Consider the following 23,759-nt stretch of genomic DNA (forward strand, 5'->3'; position numbering starts at 1 on the left):
GCACCGTGGTGGGTCAAGGCCCATTCAAGACCACTCAGTAGCCATGGCTGCCATGAACATCGTCCAAGCTCCAAAAATGACCAAACATTATTCGTTCCTGGCCTTAGTCTTACTCTGTGCGTCCTGCCTCCCAGGTAAGAATTATTAAGATAATCATGCTTCCTGAAAGCACCTAACCAAGAGAGAAACCTTACTTTCTGGACCCTCCCCCTAAACATCTAATATGTTTAAGCTTAATCCCATAGGAAGCCCTTTCTAATCACTTCTTCCAGACTTGCCCTTGGTTCCTCTCATTGCAATGAGCAATAAATCAAACTTGCTCAAGTGCAGGTGTGTTCCCACAGTGCCTGTGTACCTCAGGCAGTTGGTAGTAAGAATACCAGCCTGGATCTGCCCGATTTCACATCAGTGTGCATATACTCTTTCACTGCATCTCCCAGAACATAGGGTATTCAACTTACGTCAAAGGCTAGAGAGTTGATTTGTTTTCATCTTTACTGCATGGTTGCTATCTACTTTGTTGTCCTCTAGAAACAAAGGTTATTAATATGCCAGATTCACAAGTGAGCTTATTAAGGTTCATAAGTATTTGCCCACTCCTAGTAAGAGAAGGCAACGGCACCCCACTCCAGTACCCTCGCCTGGAAAATCCCATGGATGGAGGAGGCTGGTGGGCTACAGTCCATGGGGTCGCTAAGAGTCGACACGACTGAGCGACTTCACTTTCACTTTTCACTTTCATGCATTGGAGAAGGAAATGACAACCCACTCCAGTGTTCTTGCCTGGAGAATCCCAGGGACGGGGGAGCCTGGTAGGCTGCCGTCTATGGGGTCGCACAGAGTCGGACACGACTGAAGCGACTTAGCAGCAGCAGCAGCAGTAAGAGAAGCAACTTTCCATTTACTCATTTACATCCTCACGCTCTATGTTGTAAGTAGGTGTGCCTGCCAGGTTCCAAGCTTGTGCTCAGAATATGGGACATTGACGTGCAAGGTACAGCAGAGCTCACTGTGTAGACAGCACTAGGAGGAAATGTGATGGCAGTGTAGACGTGGGTCTCTGCAGGGTACTGCTGGAGTCCAGGAGCAGAGTGGTCTGCGTCACCTGCACAGTCCAAGAAGCCCTTCTATTTGGGCTAGCTCCAAAAGTATGAACCTATAGGTGCGGGACAAGGAGAGGTCCCAAAAGTGGAAGAAACTGTCTAAGCAGAGTCTCAGGGGTGGGGAATCTTATCATGTCAGGGGGACGAGGGGCTTCACTGGTGGCTCAGACGGGTAAAGAATCTGCCTACAATGCAGGAGACCCAGGTTTGGTCCCTGGGTTGGGAAGATCCCCTGGAGAAGGGAATGGCAACCGACTGCAGTATTCTTACCTGGAAAATTCCATGGACAGAGGAGCCTGGCGGGCTACAGTGCAAGGGGTGGCAAAGAGTTGGACACAACTGAGAGACTAACACTTTGACTTTCAAGGGGACCAGAAGAACAGAGCGGAAGTGTGACCTAAAAGAGAGTGGAAGTAGATGAAGCCAATGGGAAAGGGAGCCACATTGGAAGGGCCTCATGGGTCATTCTGGGGGGGCGGGAGGGTGTCTGCATTATCCCTGGGGACTTAAGGAGCCTGGAGGGTTGTTTCAATCAGGAAACTGGTATGACCAAATCCTTTGCAGAAAGATCATTCCGACAGAAGCATGAAGAATTTTTTTTTGTTTTTAAAGCATGATATATGTGACCAGAAGGGTGACTTTTGATTCATGGTCTGGAAAGGGGCATTTATTAGTTCTAATGGTCATTGAGACTAATAGGTCTTATGTGCCCAGTGAAGGAACTTTGACCTTAACCCTGTGGGTAATGAGGAGACTTTGAAGGATTTGAAGCAGGGCAGAGAGATATGGTCAGATCTGACAAAAGATAACAACAGATATCAAAAATGTGCTGTGTTAATGTGTGATTCCATTTAGGCTTTTTGGAATGTCCAAAAATAGCCTAAAGACCCCATGGTGACCTTGCCAGAAGTCAGGTCAGAAATTTCTGGATCAAATGATTTCTTAGTTCCCCTCTAGCTCTTGACAGTCTTAAGATTCTGTAACAAGGAAGGTAAAGCTATTTCCAAAACGTATAATGCATCAGAGTGTCAGACTTTGGGATTATCTGCTGCTTGGGGTTTTCCACACCAGTGGTCCCCTTCATTAGTGGGGATAATTGAGAGTTGACTGCAGTCGTTACCGCTGTTGTGATGGGTATTTGAAGCTAAACTCCGGCAAGCAGGAGATGTGTGAATATTTATCTCAGCTGCAGAAACTTAATGCAGTGTGGCATTAATTACCCTGTCTGAGCCTGCTGTCTTCTTCTGTTTTTAGGTGTCATTCTCAGTTGAATAAATTAGTTTCCAAAATTAGAATAAAGCAAATGGTAGGGTGAGATCAAGCAGCCTGACTTCTTAGGGCATCCAAAAAGCCGAGTGAGCTGAGAAAGTCTACCCAGGAAAGAGGAAGCTGCATTCTTGTGGCCCAGCATAGAACAAGGCGATGTTGTTTCCCGATAGTGGTACTTCACTACTTTATCCCTCTGCCTTTGCTCCACTCACTCCACCCCCAGAACACAAACACACAGAAAATTCCATGGTTAGCCTTACCACAAGTATCTGAAACATTTCAAGACATTGGCAGAGAATAAATTAGGTGCTTAATAAATCCTCTTGCTGTAGCTTTTGCTCAGAATTTGATGCTGAGAGAATAAAGCCAGGGGAGAGTGTGTTTAGGGCAAAGGGATCAGAACAGTGAAAAAAGTAGAAACTGTATCCTAGACATTCACATTCATTCAACAGACCTTCACTGAGCACCCACTATGCTAATTCTGTGTGTAAAATGGCAGACAGAATGCACAGGTGGTAACTCAGAAGTCGGGCATGGAAGAATAAGCTTTCCTACTGTATGTCATCAGATATTTGGAAGAAGTATTACACTTTTTTTTTAACCTTTTCAAGGACAGTATGAAGTCCCATGGTTGGAAACCATGCAGGTTTCCAATTGACACACTGTTCTATTACACGACTGGGTGCCTCCAGGAGTAGGAAGCTCCTTGTTCCTGGAAGAATACAGAGATGATGAGCTCTAGAAGAAAATATGCTGGACTTGATCTCAGGAGTCCTGGATTCTATTTACAGCCTGGTTACTAAGTAATCTTGTGATTCTGGGGAAGCAAAAGCTCTCTTCATTGGGCTTCACATTCCATCTTCTTGCCCATCCCCACTTTACAATAAAAGCAAGCAATACAACATATTAAATCTATGAGAGGCAGCACAATGACTTTGAGTTCACACAACCTCTTTGATTTTCAGTTTTTACCTGCAAAATGAAGATGGAAAGAATAAAAGCCACTCCTGGGATGGTTAGGCAGATAAAATATTGGGATGGCCAAGAAGTTCACTCAAGTTTCTCATAAGATGTTACAGATGAATTTTTTGGCCAACCCAATAAGACATAAAGGTGTTTTATATAAATTCCAAAACACTCTACAACACCATAGCTGGAAGACTTTTTGCTTGTTTGTTGTGGGGTTTGTTGTTGTTGTTATTTAATGGCAGCTATTGTAATAAATGAGAAAAAGCACTGGAACTTACTTTTAAGTCTCAAGTCCCATGTGACTTACTAGCCATGTGACCATGGTCAAATTACTTAACTTCTCTGTGCTTGGTTTCTCATTTGCAAAAGAGATAAATCACTGCCTTAATCACTACATTCAGAAGACAATGTACTTGAAAATATGTAGCGTGGTGTCAGACACATGGTAGAGCTACAGAATGCCAGTTCCATCTGTTGGCTCAAGAAAATAAGCAGTTGAAAAGGATCTATACCCACATAGCAGGAGGCAGGCTAATATACAGAATATGGTGGAATTAAGATGTCATTGTGTCCATTTAATTCCAGTACAAATATCCGAGAGTGACAGCATGAAAGTCAACTTTACCAGAAGGGACTGTGCATGCTTCAGACCAATATATTGACCTGATCTGCTTGGCCACTGCACCCTGGTCCATTTCAGTATGAACTGAAGTCTGAAGTGACTTTAACGAGGCCAAACACCATTTCCCATCTGCATTTGGATTGAATTTTTGCTGTGTCATATATTGGTGAAAACCTTGTGTATATCTTAGGACAGCCCCAGAGTTGCAGGCAAGTGACTGACCAAACCTGAAACTGCAGCAGGAGTGGATGGAAACAAGCCCTAGAAGCTTTTAACTAAGAGCTAATGGCGTGATTGCTGTTCTCTTGCTCTAAAGCACGCCCAGTCATCGCTGCTTGCGGAAACCAAAGAGCAGTTTGAGACAGAATTTCAGCATCTCGAGTGGACATTCATAAAACTGTCTTGGAAAAGCGCTCGCTTGATGTATGATCGTTATTACTATGTTCTGAAGATCCTTTTCAACTGCTTATTTTCTTGAACATTCCTGCCAAACACTATGCTAGAGGCTTTATATATATTCTCTCTAATTCTCACAAGAACCCTGTAGGGTAAATGGTAGTATTCCCATTTCATGGTTGGGGAAACTAAGGCTCAGAAAGTAAAAGTGTCTTGTCCATATCACACAGCTGGTCCAGCTCTGTCTGCTAGACCCTGTGATTTCCCTAACAGGCTCAGCTTGAAAACCAAGGGCACAACTGGGTGAGTTGTTCTTCTTAAGGATAAAAAAGGATGCCAAAATGATATGCACCATGACTGAATAATCCCAAAATAACCTAAGGTCATTCATCATAAACTGTCATCTTTCTGTTCTAATTCCAAACCCTCCTTCCCAAGCTGTCTCAGAAAACCCTATCGGGAAAAGAGCGGGTCTCATTTTGTCCCTCTGTCCACAGGAGCCGGAGCCTCTCTATGCGCAGATCAACAGATGTAAGAAATAGCATCAGTGCGAGCTTGTGGCGGGTGCTTCAAGACTGGCATGGAAATCAGCATCGCGACAGGCTCTCTTGTATTTTTTCACCTCACGTCATCCCATGAAGAAATTCACGATTGCCCAATGGAACTCCTTTGGAAGAGGGAACTAAGAGGTTTTGGCAACCACTGGCAGAGGTCTATGGCAGCACAAAAACAAACACACCGAAGTATAAAAAACCATACCCAGCATCAAATCACAAATCAAGCAAGTGCTCACCCAACAAATGTTCCAGGCTCTCTTAGTGTGGGTTTAAGATGACCCAGTATGTGAAACCCTAATTCTCTTTATTTCTCAACCTGCTGACCACTGTAAAGACATCTGATTTGCAGTGACAGGCCTCAGAGAGGTACATCAGGGTTGGCACTGACGTCATTTAGGCGAAGGTAAGGTCTCTGTCACCACAAGAGGCTCATTCGTATGCCTTTTCCCATAGGATGGTATGATTACAACGCTCCACAAGGCCTGGTCTGCCATTTTTTCCCCTTTCCTTTCTTTGTCATGTTTGAAGTTAATGAGTGTACAAATTTTTGTATTGCTTTTGACTTTTTTTTAGATATTGATTAAGAAATTCAATTGGGAAAAAAGAAAAAACCCTATATGAAATGAATTCACTTGAAATCATCACAAGACAAATAAGTGGCTGATGATTCTTTTTGATTAAGAATGTTGCCAAAACAACCCCTTTAAGCTCTTCTGCATCCTGGTGAAGAAAGACAGATTGTGGTTTAACCTTCACTCTGTGAGTAGGAAAGGACATCGAATCCCATTGATGAGAAAGATGAAAAGTACATCTGATTTCCTCAGAAGCTCTAAACTCTTTAAGTCCAATAAAATGAGATTTTTTATTTTTCCGATATCTTGCTGCTGTGATGCTATGCAGACAAGTGTCTTCTCCATGTGCCATTTCAAAGAAAAGTCATTTGCCAAATACTTCTGGTACAATCCTGGTAATGTGGTTTGGGATTTTAAAAAATCGACTTGCTAATGGAACAGTGCTGACATGAATATTCAGAGTAACAAACTGATTCTGTGGTCACAGTGGTTCATCTCTATCTCTTTTTGTACATCAGAAAATTCAAATGGGATTTTTATTTTATAACTTAAAAAAAAAAAACCTTACCATTAAACTCTTTAAATATTTAAGGGAAATGGCTTTAAGGAGTTCTAATGAAAAAAAAAAAAATTGCCCGTTTGTGTTTTTTTTTTTTTTTTGTAAATATAAATGTTAATGAAAATGCTTTTTTAATAATGCCATTACACTGTAGAGAAGGTAGCAGATTGAGTGCAGAATGTGACAAACTTGATGGGTGGGTCTCACTTTCCAGAAACTACTCTGGAGCATATGGTAGGAAGTTGGAGTTCAGGGACAACTGGCAGGAACAGTCAGCCAATCAGCAGCTAGGGATCAGGAAGGGAGCACGTGACTCCAGCCTCTCATCTAAGTCTTTCTGCGAGAGTACGACCCTCTGTGTAAAACAAGAAACAGACAGTTCACGCTCTGAAGGCCTGTCCTTCAGATTCTGAAACTCCCTCCCACATGTCCACTCCCACTGACCCTGTAGACATCACTGGACTGTTTGTACGTGAAACAGAAGAATTTAAGCTTCCTTTTTTTACATTTATGAGACAAAAAGTGCAGTGTTTGGTTCGTATGTTTAGCACATGATTTTCATAAAGAATCTATATATTTTTGCCCTACAGAGAATATTGTTCTACAGGTCAACTGTGTTTTCCTGATGTTCCTATGCAGTTACAGTATGTTGAATTGAATGGTTTAACACTAAGAAGAAAACTTAAAGCATCATGGGATGAATTGGATTGGGGGTGGGGGTGATTATCCTTACTTGGTTTTAAAATTTGAAAGTAGAATTTACCTTGATATGATTGACTGCCATCAGCCTGTGTACTTTGATACTTTGTATCAACAGAAACTAAAATGATTTGGAAGAAGGTATACTTGGTGACCAAGGGAAAATTTGAGAAGTCAAGGTAATTGTTACTGTTTGAAGCCCATGCTTTACACCGTCAGGTCACTGGAATCTAACTGTTTTCCAGTTAACTGACAAATGCCCATTGCAGAATAGATGGACATGGAAGGTCCGAAGAACTCGAGAGCTGGAAAGGGCCATTAGCTTCCTCTGTAGCTGTCACATTGTGGTTGACACGACTTCTCCAGGAACGTGCGTACGTTGGATGTGCTGATCCTTCCATGGGAAGGGGAAAATGGGAAAGGTGTGATAACCATGAGAGTTGTCCTGAGACCAGTTCAGTTGCGTTTTCTGGGGATTTGATGAGACAGGCAGTTCCCCCAGGGAAGTAACTTAAATTGCTCTGTTGTCCGTGATTCGGATTCTGGACCAGTGGTGCTATCTTCTCCCTCAATACGGCTGTCTTGAGTTTGTCTTGCAGTATCACACCCTTCCACTGATTCTGCGGGTTGCTTCTGACACACTCAAAGTGAACTCCGGCCGATGGGGCTGTTTGAGGTACACCCTCTGGAGCTCGTCGCGTAGTGGAAAGTGACAGCCCAGTGGATTTGTCATCATTCGCTGAGTGTGGGTGAAAATGGAGCTGGCTCTGAACCTAAAGAAAATGGCCCCTGTGATACACTAAAGTGAGGGAAATAAAGTCAAGATTTTAAACTGCCATCCATGTTATCATTGGCTGAATTCTGCTGTCTAATAAGCACTGTTTGGGGAACTCAGAACCACCGTATCCTATCCCAGGAAAACAGTGAGATTTCCAAGTAAGAGCCGAGGTGCAGATACCAAAAGGCAATGGGGAGTGTGCACAGTTCCAGTTAGACTGATAGAAAATCCACGTGTACAACTGTTAATTCTTCATCCTTCACTAGCACGAAATTTGTCACTTTAAATTTTGAAACCAGGGAAACACCACCTGTCATTCTGTTCCCATTCCCCATAGCTCTCTTTACATGCCGTGAGACTTTTTTGATAATTCGTACTCATCCCTGTGTCTACTGAATCCCCATTATGTAATGTTCCGGGCACCTTCTTTAAAAAAAAAAAAAAAAATGTTTACTCTGTGGGTTTGGTTCATTTCAATTTCTGTGTTCTGACACATATTTTTTTAATAAAGATGAGAAAGAGAAAATGACTGTTGCAGTACATTTCTAGACCTACTTTAACTTTACCTCAGATGACAGTTTGTTAACATATATGGACACATTATTTTTAACTTTATGTACAATGCATTCAACAGAACAGCAAAATTTTTAGAAATTTTCCATTAATTTCTGTAACACACCATGTAAAACTGTTACAAATAAACATGTTTGAGAACAACACCTTAGCCTGGTTTTATTCCATAAGCTTCTACTGGAGATTCAGGTTGAGGAATTGGAAGAAGAAACTGCTTCTCTCGAGACTTCCATTGGACCAGGTGAAGGCCTGTTTTCCTGGCACAGGACCAGAAAAAGAAAGCTCCATTGAGGAGTTAGCTCAGTTTGTCTTCAGTTCAATTCAGGTACTGGCTCTGCTTGGAAAATCACAGTGAGGAATGAGGAGGCTGTTGTCAGAAAAAGCACACCCTGTGTAGATGCGGTGTTCAGACCACACTTAGCGTGGGACTTTAGAAGTTGGGAAAGACCCCAGGACTTACCCTATGGATTTGTATCTTCTTCTAAAAAATATAAAAAATAAAACATGAAACCTGCTAAACTGTTGGTTAGAAGACCAAGCTTAACCTAGACTGTCAAAGAATTTGCCCCATAGTTCAAGATCATCTGCTGTAAGAGACCCAAAGAATGAAGCATTTATCTTCCTTCACATTCCGCACACAATCCATACCAAAAAACATGAAAGGAAAAGAAGTCTGGAGCTGGACCTTGACTTTTATGTATTGAAGAACAGAAAGAAAAAAAGTGTGTGCATATTTATGTGTGTATGTATATGTGTGTATCATTTTTATTTTCTCTTGTTATTAAATCAGTTTGTTGATCCAGTAATCAGCCAGATTATAGATTATGATTAGATCTTTGGGATGCCAAAAAACACCTCTGTTTAGGACTGGTTATGTTAATGGTTGTATAAACATATGCCCTCAGTCTGGTGTCATTAAATAGAAAGTATTAAACAGATGTTACCACCAACTTGGAGAAAATGAGAGAAAGGATTCTAGCAAAATAAATTTGGACCAGATAGAAGGAACAACCTTCATACAAGAAGAAATGGTCTCAGTTGTTAGAAGATGTTATAGAAGGCCCAGATAGAAGGAACAACCTTCACACAATAAGAAATGGGCTCAGTTGTTAGAAGATGTTATAGAAGGCTTTCTGAATAAATAGTGCTTCATATTTGTTGAGCAGCTACTAGGTGCCTCAAAGACACCCCATGCTAGACGGCCATTGCCTTACTTAATCTTCCAAGCGTTAGACATTATCCTCAACTTATAAAGAAACTGAGACTTGGAGAGATCAAATAACTTCTTCAGCTAGCCGATGGTAAAGTTAAGAAGTTTCTTTCCTCACAGTTGATTTTAACTTTTTTTAGAAAGCTGGATATTCACCCTTTTTAATAGTTCTAAATAGTCTTGTTGAAAAGCTTGATTGCCTATGCCTCTTCCCAGAACTCTAGTTGGTCTTTGGTAAATAAGTTAGATTTCTAAGTTCCTCCAGTTGAAAATTTAAAAAAGCATCTTAGTATCTTTAATATGTTGCTAACTTTGTAATTTCTTTTTTAATTAGCACTTTGAAAGGGTATGTGTTAGAGGGATTTTAAAAAAAGAAAAAAATACACCTTTCTGCCCAGCTGGTTCAAGTTTAGCTGAAACCAAGAACTGGGGATTTACTTTCCCAACCTAAATGCATCTTAAAGAAGTGACAAATTAAAAGGTGTCCTATTTAACTGTTAGGCGGATGCCAAAATGAATCAGGCAGACATATCTGCTTTCATTTTGTGCTTGAGAGCAAACCCTTGTTGTTTTGACAGTAAATGGTTTTTGTTTTACTCAGAATGACAGTAGGAAAAACGCCTAGAATAAAAACAGGTTTCATTGAAATCAACCTTCAAAGCTTTGAAATCTTTTAAAAGATGTTTAAATTCAAGGGAATTGGAACAACAGTGCCTGAAAGATTTTTTTTTTTTTTTAATGAACAGATGTAAATGGCTTTCAAGCCATTTAGTAGCCAGTTCTCAGTATTTATGTTAAAATCTTAATAATAGCTGTTACTCTCGTGCTGCTCCTACTGTATACGTGTCACTCATTTTCTAGCTATCATTTCCAAATTTTTACACAAGAAGAAAAGAAACAGGCTCCCCACTTTACAACTTAGGAAACTGAAACTTAGAGATGTTATGAAACAGCTATTAATTAACAGAGCCAGCGAGCTCTCCCAGAGGCTGTTGAGGTCTCCAGGGTCTGACCTCCAAGTCTCTCTCCTCTCTTCCATGTTTGCTTCTGTCTGCAGGGTTTCTAAGATGTCACATGGCACACGCACCCTCTGTAAGATACTTTTAAAGTCTTATCTCTATTCCACTAAAAGTAGTGTCTGTTAGAAAAATCACACCCAGCCTTACCTGGGCTGACTTAGTGCAGAAATGGATGCTTCAGTAAAACGACTGTAGATATTTTTTAAAAAGGAAAAATTGTTTTATTTTTAAGAACAGTGATAACTCTAACCCAATCCAATGAATATATAATTGCCAAACAAAACACTAGTATTCATTTTCTCATCTAAGATACAGAGGCCTGAAGAGGGAGTCTTTTTGAATAGGTTCATCATTTGCTGAAGAATATTAATGACTGCCAAGTGGGAAATGTCCATATATTCTTGCGAGATGGCAGCCTCTGATGACTTGGGTCTTTAATCTTCCGAACAACCTCTTGCCACTCTGTGACACATGCAGGGGCCACAGCCGGGATAGGGAACCAGCAGGGATGGTGGACGAAGGAACAGGCGGTGATCAAGGCTGACATCTTGTCAACAGTAAAATGCTCAGCTGTCTTTTTTCCTATTTTAAGGAACTCTACCCTGCCTCTTGGGGAGGCACCCTGAAATCTGTCTTGTTTCAGATGATAGAAGTTAGTTACCATAGTTCACGGTCATGAGCTCAAGAACCTAGGAACTTAGTTATTAAAGGGAAATTATTTCTTTGTACCTGTCTGTGCCCCTTCAAACTTTCATAGGTGGTAAAAGAAAGGTGGTCAGTGACCACACAGTCCATGTTTATTCTTCTAAAATAAAGCAACATCATATCATCAACTAAAAATAAAGGAACCCATAGTTGATGGTTAGTCCTCTTTCATCAGAAGAGAAGTGATGCAAAAGTCAAGCAGGTAGGTAGTCAATAGTTTTCTTGCTATTGTGTACTAACCTTAGGCAGAACCTGGAAAGTTGAGTATTTGACCAGATCATGCTTTGCTTAGCGTTTGTCTCTTTTCTCCCCAAAGTGGAATGTACTATCTTTACTGGTGAGTTAATACAGATTATAGAGGGTAGACTCTGAATTCAGAAAGTCTTGGTAGTCTATAGCCGTACCACCCTGAACTCACCCAATCTTATCAGGAAGTCTCCATGTAGGTTCTGGCCCCACAACTTTCTAGTTGTTTGACCTCAGGTCACTGAATATAATGTTGAGATGATAATATCTTCCTCATAAGGCTGCTATGAGACATAAATTTGAAAATTTCATACCTGGACGTAGTAAATCCTCAAGTTGTAGTTGTTTAGTCCTGCCCAACTCTTTTACGATCCCATGGACTGCAGCCAGCCAGGCTCCTCTCTCCAAAGGATTTCCCAAGCAAGAACACTAGAGCAGGTTGCCATTTCCTTCTCCAGGGGAATCTGTGTTACCGAGGGATGGAACCTGCGTTACCTGCATTGGCAGGTGGGTTCTTTACCACTGAACCACCAAGGAAGCCCACACAAATGCTCAGTACACGTTACAGTACAGTAAAGAAAGTGATAGCTAGTCTATATTTTTGCATTTAATTCTTTTATTTTATCCCCTCACATTTATTACCCCAGAATGGTAATGGATGATTATTAACTCTTGTCAAAGAAAAGCAAAGAAGCATACATATACCTCTTTGAAATCTTTCTCACTGGCAAACTTTAAAGTAAAAATATATCATGGATTTATTCATGTAACAAAGAGTTACTAAGCACATGCTATGTACGAGGATCTGTGATAGGCACTGGAGATTCAGAATTTTTTTTTAAGATGTCTATATGACTATTCCCACTTTAAGAGGTTCAGAGTCTAGTTGGGAAAAAAGACTAATAGGTGAATAGTAGGGTGAGTGCTTTAAGAAAGGCATAAGCTAATACTATGGAATGGTGGAAGAAAGCTATGCAGAGCACCGATGGTTGAGTTGTGTCTTTATAAATGAGCAGGAATTCCTCGCGAAGCAGTGGCAGTGGAGGCCAGAGCTGTAGCTGAACTGGCACAGCCAGGGAGCATGATGTGCCCGGAGTAAGTGAAGGGAGAAAATGATGCACTATTTAAGCTCTTGAATAACACAGAAAAACCAGTTTCTCAATTCATATTTCCAAGCTAAAATAATAAAACATCAAAGATAGTACCAATTATAGCCTGATCTTTCTAATGTATAATCAGAAATTCCTAAGTAGTAGCAAATTAAACACAGCTGTAAACCATGACCAAATAAAGTTAATTCTTGGAATGCAATTAATAGGTCAAGAGAGACTGTCTCATCTTCATGTCTGCCAGGAAGGCATCTGGTAAAATTCATTATCCTCTTTGAGAAAAACATGAGAAGCTAAAATGATAGAATTTCCTTCACACGATAAGGAATGTCAACCTCAAACCAATAGGAAATGCAGTAAAACTTGAAGGTATCCGCTAAAATGAGGTGGAGGTCAAGGCTGTCAACCATTTCCTCTATCATCTAGCAGTATTCTGAATTTAAGGCATTTAAAATGGGAAAGTTATCAGTGTTTGCAGATAATATTTTCTAATAGGAAATATCTACCAGAAGCTATAAGAACTAATAAAAGAATCAAGGTGGTTATTTTTTAAATAAATATATAAAAATCAGTATTTTCTATATTATCGTAAATAACCTTTTAGAACACTTATTTTTAATGGAAAAATAAATTCCATAAAAATAACAAGAATAAATATGCAAAAGTAAATTTAATACTGATGTAAGTTCATACGATCTAGATATTTTTTCATTATAAAACCTTGTAACATGGCACAGAGAAACAACAAATCCAGGGAGGAAGTTTCAAGATTATAAAAATGTCAGTTCTTAATTTGCCACAGTTCAGTTTCAATCATAATCTCAGTTCTCCATCTTCAATCACATATTTATATTCAGTAATGTTGTAAAGCATATCTGAAGAGAAAATCATGTGAGAATATGCAAGAAAAAAATATTGTAATGAGGATAAACAGTCTATTAGATCTCAAAACATTAAGCTAAAATCACTTAGGGTTTTTGGCATCGGACAAAGAATAAAATGACCTATGAAACAATGTAAACTGTAGAAACTAGCTCAATAGATTAGTGTATAATTAATCAATGGATAGTTGAAAGTAGTCAGAGCAGTGGGGATAAAGACTATTCAATAAATAAAAACGGGATAATAAACACTGTTAGAAAGAGTCTTACTTCACATCATATAGTTAATTAAAATCCACAGAAATTAAATATCATATGTATCCATCAAAGCATATGAGAATAAATTAATGAATATCCATATGGGGTAGAAAACAACCTCATAAGTCTAATACCAAATGCAGAAAATACATATTTATATAAATGGGTAGATATTTAACTTCATGGAAATTTATTTTTAAAAATGCCACAAACAACAGTAAAAGGTGATGGAAAAATTAGGGAAGTATTATTAAAAAAAACTTTATTATCCTGAATACACAGAAAGCTCCTAAAAGCTTATAGGAAAATACTTATAGAAAAGTAAAGAATATGAACAAACAATACCCAAAGAAGAAATGCAAAAAGCCCATAAATAATAGCTAGAGGTAGAAAACAGCAAAATGTTTTATCAATAGGGAGCACATTAAATTACAGTACTATGCAGTCTTTCTTCAAAATGAAATAAGTCTAAATAAGCCTATATGAAATAGTGTCAACAATAAGAGTGGGTTTGGTAAGTTCCCATTTCTATTAATAGTATAAAAATATGTATGTAGGTATTTATGTACCCATAGAAGATTTTTATTATGTTATTCATGAAACTGCTCATTCATTTAGTAATTATCTATTGAGTGCCTCCTATATGCCAGGAGTATTGTTTTCATGGAGCAATATAAGGCTTATGCTAACCCTGCAGTAAGTAACCTTAGAGAGGGGGACCTCAAAAGGGAGAAAATAAACTTCTCACCTCATTGTGCTTTTTGAAATTTTATATTGCTACAAACCTTATGTTTCCAATATTGTTATGGGCCAAGAAGTATTTCTTTGGCTGTATAAAATTTTGTAATCAAAGAAATTCATCAAGACAATGTTTTCCTATCAGATTAGCAATGATTATTTCTTTGTTGATGAAGATATGAGGAAACAGGCACCCTCAAACACTTTGAATGATTCAAAGGAATTTTTAAATCAAAATCTTTAAAAGTTGCATAACTTTCAACATGGTAATTCCATGTATAAGACAAATTTAAAAGATGGAAATTCCCATGATAACAAACAGATAGATATTAAGATATTCTTTACTTATTATGTATAATAATGAAATATGAGAAATTAAATTTCTAATACTGTGAGACTATCTAAATGTTATATCTGTAGGATGGAAGACTCTGCCTTTATCATCAGTGATAAGCTCCTTGAAGACAAGGGACCATGTCTTTTTATTTATCTTTAGCATCAGTAAGTATGTATTGATGCATATGAGTATGCAGTCACTAAAATAATGTAGAACCTATATTTTGTCTCAGGGTTTCCCGTGCCATTTTTTCATTAATAATTCAGTATAGCAGAGGATAAAATCATGTGCACATTATGATCCAATTTTGGTTATATACATATACATACATTCATAAAAGAAGCTTACGAAAACTTTGGTAGTAGGATTCATATAACTTCCATTTTGTTTTCTTGTGCTGAGTTTTTGGGGTTTGTTTTCCAGTTTCATACATAAGTGATTTCTCACTGTAAGCTTCAAACCCTGCTAATGAAGCAGTTGATAGAGATCCATCAGTCCCCTTCTCAAAGTAGGCTGATCTTCGGCCAAGGTTTCAGTGACTCACTATCATCCTCTAAACAGGTTCAAGGGGACCATAAGAAAGACCAAGCATCCTGCCCTCCATGCATTCTTCAAAAGAGGTGAGAATGGTTTGGGGAGGGCTGGCCAGTTGTATAACTTGGATAGACAGCAACTCTGATAATACAGCAAACACAAAATGCCACTCCAGAGCCAAAGATGTGTTAGAGATCATGGCGCTAGGTAAGTTGGAATAAGGAGAGGGCACAGAGATTCCTATTTCCAAGCCCCTGCAATCTGCCTCACTTCTCACCCCTGTCACAGCACCAACGTGCCCCCACCTCCCCTCACGCCAAAACATCATGCCATGATCGGAAGACAACAGTCCATCTATGAAACCCCTTGTTTGTCCTTTACAACTTATAGTAATGTTGTTTTATTCAGCATGCATGTTTTATCTGTTTTAATAAAGATTATGAATAAAATAAATTTTTTATAAATATGTATTTATTTTTAATATATATTTTTTTAAAATAAAAATATAATAAAAGACATAAAGCTCTCATAAGTTTCCTCCTAACTCTGCTCTCTCTGCCAGCTTATTTTGCCATTAATTTTTTTTAGCATTTTTATTTCTTTTTTTAATATTTGTTTATTTTAATTGGAGGCTAATTACTTTCATTTGTACTTAATGTTAAATTTAAATTCTATATGTTTTTAATTACATAGAAATCATACATATATTCTTAATATTAACAATAATTTGATATTACATAAAAAATGAACTCTTGACCATCCTTCCCAGAGAAAACCAGTTTTCAGTTGTCTCTTCTAGATTTTCTAAGTATTTCCACTCACAAATGTTTACTGCAGAAATACCTAGTTTTACCTTATAGGAGTTTGGTTTTTTAATATGTAAGTAGTATGCTATGCATAGAATGTGTCTTTCTTTGTGGAACCATGAGTTTGGAATATTATGTCTCATGTATGCATAAATCAATACAGATGAATGTGTGTGTATTAAATACTGAGGAACAATATTCTTACTGTAAGGTATACAACTCTTCATGGTACAATTCAAACTCCAGCTGCCCAGCTCTGTCACACAGTAACTCTGTGATGTTGGCTGAATTAACTTCTCATCGTAAAATGGAGGTGAGATTATCATTGTATTAATAATGAGGCATAAATAAGCTGGTATTTATAAAGTGCTTGACAGACCTAAACCCTAGGTTCGTGTCTGTTAAATATGAATACAGTGAGGTCCGCAATGGGTGAAGAATGGAGGTAGATCTGGTCTCGCAGGCCCATGTGGCTGCTGCTGCACCATGAACTTCATCGTGATCCTCTCTGGGAAGAAGGAGTGAACACCAACTCCCACACTGCCAATAGGAAGCAGAGACCCAGCAGAGAAGTGGCTTGACATTCAACTATGGTGTGAGCTACTGTGACCCTCATCTTCCCACTTTCAAGGCTCTACCTGGGCCGCTCCACATGGTTAGACTCTCAGCCTCACCCTTTCTCACTTTCTGAGTTTCTCCGTTGCAAGGGGCAGTGTGGTAGGGGGGGTGTGGTGGCTGAAGCATCCAGCCTTTCTCCTACAGAGACAGAGTACCCTGAAGAGGCCAGCGAAGAAGTGCTACCTGACTCACCACCATCCACACTTCTTTCGCTAGTCTTTACATAAGAATTCTTACAGTTCCACCTTGATCACACATGTCCATCTGTACCCCCTTCTACATCCCACCACCACTGCAGGACAGGCCTCATAAGGTGGTCACCTTGTCTTTCTTCTGAAACAATGTCTGCAAAATATTCCTCAGCATTTCTCTGCCTATTGACTCTCTTCTTCTAAGAACTTCCATGGCTCCTTGTTATTAATTCCTGTAGACTTAAGTGTGGGTGAGTCTAATATTTCCACCATGCTTTCCAAGAGACAAGGAAAAATTAAAATGACATGTAGCAGGTTTCTGGAATTCCATCATAAAGTTGCACCCTAAGCAGTTGTTACTTCTCCTCCCTAGATCCCCTAGAAGCTTTGATGGCACCCCCACCCTGCTCAGCACTGAGCCAGTTCTGACCATGGAGGGAGTTGGTGAACACCACCAGCAAGTGGGGTTTGGAATTGACTTTGCTGTCCCCATCAGAGTGGGAGAGAGGAGTCCCCCCAGGGTGGCCACAGGTCTGACTTTCTTGAGCCAAGCCCCTGATTCTCCCTGGGAGGTGGGATCACTTGCTATCTCATCAGACTGGACTGCTGCTTTAAGTCCCTCCTCAGTCTCCTAGAGTCTCCCTCTGCCTTGACGCTGAACTGGCCCACACACAGTTGTCCACTTGCCTTAGACGGGGCTGACCTGTGACCCCCCAGTCCCTTCTGCCTCCTTACCCCAAACAGCTAGTCCAGGATTCTGTCCCTTAGCAGCTCACTACTTAATTCCACTTGCAAGTTTCCCTGCTTTTCACCAGGCCCTTCTTTCCCCACCTCCTCCTCAGGTCCTTTTTTTTTTTTTTTTTTAAGAGGATGGTATTTGAGATGAAACATATCTATATTTTTGGTTTTCTTCTCACAACAGGCCATAAGGTGAGTGTTTTAACTTGCATTTTAGAAAAGAAAAAAAAAGGAACTGAAATTCAAGTCAGAAAACATGCTCTCCAGATAAATGGTGTGGCCAGAATTAGATGGGGACAGACCCCTCTTTCCTTAACTGCTCTATGCTTCCTGGGGGCAATGAGTGAGTAACTGCCTTCCCACTTTTGTTTGGGATACACCTAGATTTCAGGAAACGGCTGTTCATGGTTGGCTATGATAGCTTTCTCTAGCTCTTTGTATATTTACCTGAATCAAAGATGGAAGGCACTTAGTTAGTATCTGTTACATTAATGCATGTGGATTTTCACTAACAATGCCATGTTCTCTCGGTGGAAATGTCTGGTTTATAGATCATGAAGATAAGGATTTATCAAACTCCACATGAGCTTACTCAAAAAATAATGTTCTTCAAAGCCATCCATGCTTTGTGCTGATGATGTTTTAGGTGGAGTGAGAATTGAATTTTTGCAAGTGGTTCTATAATTTGCAAACCACAGGCAGCACTGGAAACTCTCACCTTAAGGAAGATTTGTTCTTCACTGAAAGAAAACCAACATGCCAGAGGCACAGGGAAAGTTGGCCAAGGGAAGTATCTCTGTAATGGTGCCAGATTCAAGTTAATTTCACCATAGATCCTGGGACTCACCTGAGGAATATCGAAGAGGGTGGCAGTGGCATTCTTGGGGCTAGGAACTAGAGAAGGGAATCGATATCAAGAAAGCAAGAGCCAGATTGAAAAGAGCCTCAAGGTCGTGAAAGAGAGCCTGAGGATAAAACACAAGGAAGAAGAAGCCTGTCTCCAAACAGGTGAGCAGGGGGCAGAACGTGAGCAGAGACACCTGTCAAAGCCAGAGAATAGAGTGAAGGGCTTTGAGTCAAGGGAGTGAAGCAGCTCAAGTGTCACAAATAGTATCCTAGAGATAATGCTATGGAGCCAAAAGAGGAAGTAGTTCCTTTCCTTGGGATAGTCAAGGAAGGCTTTGCAAAGGAGGTGATATTTAAGATGGATCTTGAAAAGATGAACATGGGTTCTCAGGATGGAGGATGGGGATCCAAGAGGAAAGCCCATCCAGACAGAGGAAATGACAGGTACCAAGTGTTGGGGGCTTCCCTTGTGGCTCAGACAGTAAAGCATCTGCCTACAATGCCGGAGACCCGGGTTCGATCCCTGGGTTGGGAAGTTCCCCTGGAGAAGGAAATGGCAACCCACTCCAATATTCTTGCCTGGAAAATCCCCATGGACGGAGGAGCCCGGTAGGCTGCAGTCCATGGGATTGCAAAGAGTTGGACACGACTGAGTGACTTCACTTCACTTCAAGTAGCAGAAGTCACAACATTTAGAATTTATCAAAGGAGATCCAGGATTTGACCCAGAATATCATGCATTTTCTTGTAGGAAAGAAGGAAAGAAAAAGAAAATAGGAGAGGGAAAGCAATGAGGGAAAAGAGAGAAAATCAGATCAGATCAGTCGCTCAGTCGTGTCCGACTCTTTGTGACCCCATGAATCACAGCACGCCAGGCCTCCCTGTCCAACACCAACTCCCAGAGTTCACTGAGACTCACGTCCATCGAGTCGGTGATGCCATCCAGCCATCTCATCCTCTGTCATCCCCTTCTCCTCCTGCCCCCAATCCCTCCCAGCATCAAAGTCTTTTCCAATGAGTCAACTCTTCGCATGAGGTGGCCAAAGTACTGGAGTTTCAGCTTTAGCATCATTCCTTCCAAAGAAATCCCAGGGTTGATCTCCTTCAGAATGGACTGGTTGGATCACCTTGCAGTCCAAGGGACTCTCAAGAGTCTTCTCCAACACCACAGTTCAAAAGCATCAATTCTTCGGCGCTCAGCCTTCTTCACAGTCCAACTCTCACATCCATACATGACCACAGGAAAAACCATAGCCTTGACTAGATGAACCTTTGTTGGCAAAGTAATGTCTCTGCTTTTGAATATGCTATCTAGGTTGGTCATAACTTTCCTTCCAAGGAGTAAGCGTCTTTTAATTTCATGGCTGCAGTCACCATCTGCAGTGATTTTGGAGCCCAGAAAAATAAAGTCTGCCACTGTTTCCCCATCTATTTCCCATGAAGTGATGGGACTGGATGCCATGATCTTCGTTTTCTGAATGTTGAGCTTTAAGCCAACTTTTTCACTCTCCACTTTCACTTTCATCAAGAGGCTTTTTAGTTCCTCTTCACTTTCTGCCATAAGGGTGGTGTCATCTGCATATCTGAGGTTATTGATATTTCTCCCGGCAATCTTGATTCCAGCTTGTGTTTCTTCCAGTCCAGCGTTTCTCATGATGTACTCTGCATATAAGTTAAATAAACAGGGTGACAATATACAGCCTTGACGTACTCCTTTTCCTATTTGGAACCAGTCTGTTGTTCCATGTCCAGTTCTAACTGTTGCTTCCTGACCTGCATACAAATTTCTCAAGAGGCAGGTCAGGTGGTCTGGTATTCCCATCTCTTTCAGAATTTCCCACAGTTTATTGTGGTCCACACAGTCAAAGGCTTTGGCGTAGTCAATAAAGCAGAAATAGATGTTTTTCTGGAACTCTCTTGCTTTTTCCATGATCCAGCGGATGTTGGCAATTTGATCTCTGGTTCCTCTGCCTTTTCTAAAACCAGCTTGAACATCAGGAAGTTCACGGTTCACATATTGCTGAAGCCTGGCTTGGAGAATTTTGAGCATTACCATTCTGTATTAGAGATACATTTTTTTTCTGTCTTACCTGCCTTTTTGTATAATATCCAAGAGTTAATACAGAAAGCTATGAAATAGGAAGTATGAAAATGCATTTCAGTTCTGGAGCACTGAAGCCATAGAAAGTGAGTGCCAGGGGAAAACTAGAAGTCATTCAAGATGAAGTTTCCTAACATGAACATTTTTTCTTTCTTTTATGCATCCTTCTCCTGCCTGCTTCTTCACTTCTCTAATTTCTGAGGTTTGAAATGGGACAGGGGTGGAATTTTAATTTTTTTTTTTTTTTTTTTTTTGGTTTCTAGCAGAATTTAGGCTGGGAAAAAATTACAGGTAAGCACTTTCATTTTAAAAATGAGAAAGTTGGGGTCAGAGTACAGAAGGTTACTTTCTCTAGACCTCAGAGCTAGTGAATGCCAAGACTGGGAGTAAAGCCCCATCCCTCCTTTCTTAACTCATCTGTGATCCTCATAACTTCTCCAAGCTACACTGAGAACCTCTGCCTGCCCCTTCATCCTTCCTTGACGTGGGACACAAATATGGCAGGATACCCCCCAGGGTCCAGGACCATCTCATGTGGCACCTTCAGGATTCACCTGTGGATACTATTCCAGAGAAAAAGACTCAAGTGTGTTGATGCCTATCAGCTAACTCTTTCTTCTCCAGGGACTCCCAGGGATCCATCAGAAGAGGCTTTGGTTTATTGTCATTCCCTGGGGATTTAAGAGTTAAGAGATGAGAAGGAGGGAAGGAGAGCGAGAGAAACTAGATTCCAATTTCTCTCCAGCAAAGGAGAACTAAGGTTTGACATAAGTGTCTTTGACTCAGACCTTACCTTTATTGAGGAATAATGTTATTTAAATTATAATGCTGCTGCTGTTAAGTTGCTTCAGTCATGTCCAACTCTGTGCAACCTCATAGACGGCAGCCCAGCAGACTTCTCCGTCCCTGGGATTCTCCAGGCAAGAACACTGGAGTGGGTTGCCATTTTCTTCTCCAATGCATGAAAATGAAAAGTGAAAGTGAAGTCACTCAGTCGTGTCTGACTCTAGCGACCCCATGGACTGCAGCCTACCAGGCTCCTCCATCCATGGAATTTTCTAGGCAAAAGTACTGGAGTGGGGTGCCATTGCCTTCTCCATTAAATTATAATAAAGAACATTTATTGGACTTTACTTTGGTTGCAGGTACTATGCAGGTGGTATGTCCACATCATCTTTAACCCTTACAAAATCCCAGAAAGGCTTCAGCATTCCCATTTTGTTGGTAAAGAAACCATAGAGAGTTTAAAGCCCTCATCCAAGGTTGACAACTTTGGCAGCCTCAGGATTTGAGTGCAGATCACCCGGACTCCAAACCTTATTTTTAAAAGCTGTGTGACCTTGAGCAATGAGAGTTCCTCATCTGTGACACAGCAAATAATAATAAAAATTCATGTTGTGGAAAGACTCATAGAATAAATAAATCAAAATAAATAAAGTAACTGCTATCTATCAGGATTGCCATCAGGATTAAATGAGTTGATAGGAGAAAGTGCTTTGTAAACTGCAATACACCATACAAATTTTATCAGTATTATTATTTCCAAAAATATGGTTGTTCCCATAAAGTAGTCTATGGCATATATTTATGACAACATGACTCAGAAACAATTTTCATTCTGATGAAAATTGCCTCCCTATCATGTTATTAAAAGGTTAAGGAAAATGAACAATGGAGGATTAAGATTAGATCTTTCACACATGAAACCACAAAATCAATAAAGCCCCCTGTAATCCTTCCGACGTTATGAAGAAATATACTCGAGGCACCCAGAACGATTACTCAAGGAAATGTCAACAGGTATTGACAAGAAGCCTGGCAAGGCAGCCTTGGCCGAGGCTTGGCCACCTGCCTCCCCTCACTCTAGCATCATCCTGGAAAGCTGAGACTCACTTTTGGAGACACGGAGCAGTGAGGGAGCTAAGAAGAGGGGCACTTTTCCTTCTTACAAAGTTCTGTAAAATTTATGTTTCTGCAATTGGGTCAAAGCTGCCTGGGAAAAATGATAGCCTAAGCAGCACCATGGGGAGCATGTGATTACACTTATCTGTGGTCAGTATGAAAGCCCATTTTTATAAAATCGGCTGTGATTATCCTTATGCTATGATGGTCATTAGCACTGCGGTTCTTATTCGTATTTAGAGGATGCCAACTCTGTTGCTGAACACCTGTGTGATTGGGGCCAAGGCTGAAAACTCAAAGCAGTGCATTCTCCTTGGAGGGTTTCTTCTCCCTGCCCACCTAGGAAGGGATACCTGGAGGTGTCAGAGTTCTGGTGATTGTTGTGGTCTGCTTTTGGTCAAAAGTCTGAGATTTGGCTAAATTTAAGATGAAAACCTGGCCCTAGGGTGCCCTAAGATTGCATGCTTGAGCTCCCACATCCCTTCTGCTTAGGTAAGGATACATCAAGTTGGAAAACAGCTATGAACCAAGAAGGGAATCTCACCAGACACCACATCTGCTGGCACCATGATGTTGGACTCCCAACCTCCAGAACTGTGAGAAATAGGTTTCTGTTGTTCATTAGCTACCCAATCTGGTGTTTTGTGATAGCAACCCGAATGGACTGGGACACTCACATTGGCACCCTGCAGCAGGGGTAGAGAGTCTGTGCATACCCATGGCCCACATTGCCCTCTCAGGAGACAGGGGATTCCTTCTTGTCTGGCTCGTGCACAAAGACTGTGGTGTCAGTTTCCAGGATCAAGAGAGCCTCTGAGAAGGAGGAGTGACAGACCGAGGCAAATGCAGTTACTCAAACATGGGTCCAGAGTCATTTGACTAGTACATTCAGGATGAATAGAAACTAGCGAAGAAATATTTTGCATAAAAATCAAAATTGTATTGAAATTCACATAAGACTTCTAAAATAATTTGTTTGTACATCAAGCAGTTTTTTGAAATACCTTTCTTGGGCTGGTGTCATCTTCGTTCAATCACTCAGTTGTGTCTGACTCTTTGCGACCACATGGACTGCAGCACACCAGGCTTCCATGTCATTCACGATCACCTAGAGTTTGCTCAAACTCCTGTCCATTGAGTCAGTGATGCCATCCAGCTATTCATCCTCTGTTGTCCCCTTCTCCTCCTGCCTTCAACCTTTCCCAGCATCAGGGTCTTTTCCCATGAATCAGTTCTTTGCATCAGGTGGCCAAAATATTTATTGGAGCTTCAGCTTCAGCATCAGTCCTTCCAGTGAATATTCAGGACTGATATCTTTTAGAATTGACTGGTTTGATCTCCTTGCAGTCCAAGGGACTCTCAAGAGTCTTCTCCAACACCACAGTTCAAAAACATCAATTCTTCAGTGCTCAGCTTTCTTTAT

At 40.5% G+C, this 23,759-nt stretch overlaps 1 protein-coding gene across 41 annotated transcripts in view; it reads left to right on the forward strand.

The window, feature by feature from the left end:
• The window catches only part of DAB1 (DAB adaptor protein 1), a 956,508-nt gene extending 948,265 nt beyond the window's left edge, over positions 1-8,243 (forward strand). For 36 of the 41 annotated variants that reach the window (XM_055585728.1, XM_055585747.1, XM_055585719.1 and 33 more), the window contains one exon: positions 4,857-8,053. Coding sequence is in view for 2 of the 41 variants with exons in the window: in XM_055585754.1 (XP_055441729.1) it covers positions 4,857-4,901 (45 nt within the window). In the remaining 39 variants the exon portion in view is untranslated. Of the gene's footprint in view, positions 1-4,856 lie in introns of all 41 variants that reach the window. The other 5 variants (XM_055585758.1, XM_055585759.1, XM_055585757.1 and 2 more) reach the window with 1 other exon arrangement.
• The last annotated feature ends 15,516 nt before the right edge of the window (positions 8,244-23,759 follow it).

The sequence above is a fragment of the Bubalus kerabau genome, chromosome 6, assembly GCF_029407905.1.
Source record: "Bubalus kerabau isolate K-KA32 ecotype Philippines breed swamp buffalo chromosome 6, PCC_UOA_SB_1v2, whole genome shotgun sequence".
In the NCBI taxonomy this organism is placed as follows: domain Eukaryota; kingdom Metazoa; phylum Chordata; class Mammalia; order Artiodactyla; family Bovidae; genus Bubalus; species Bubalus kerabau.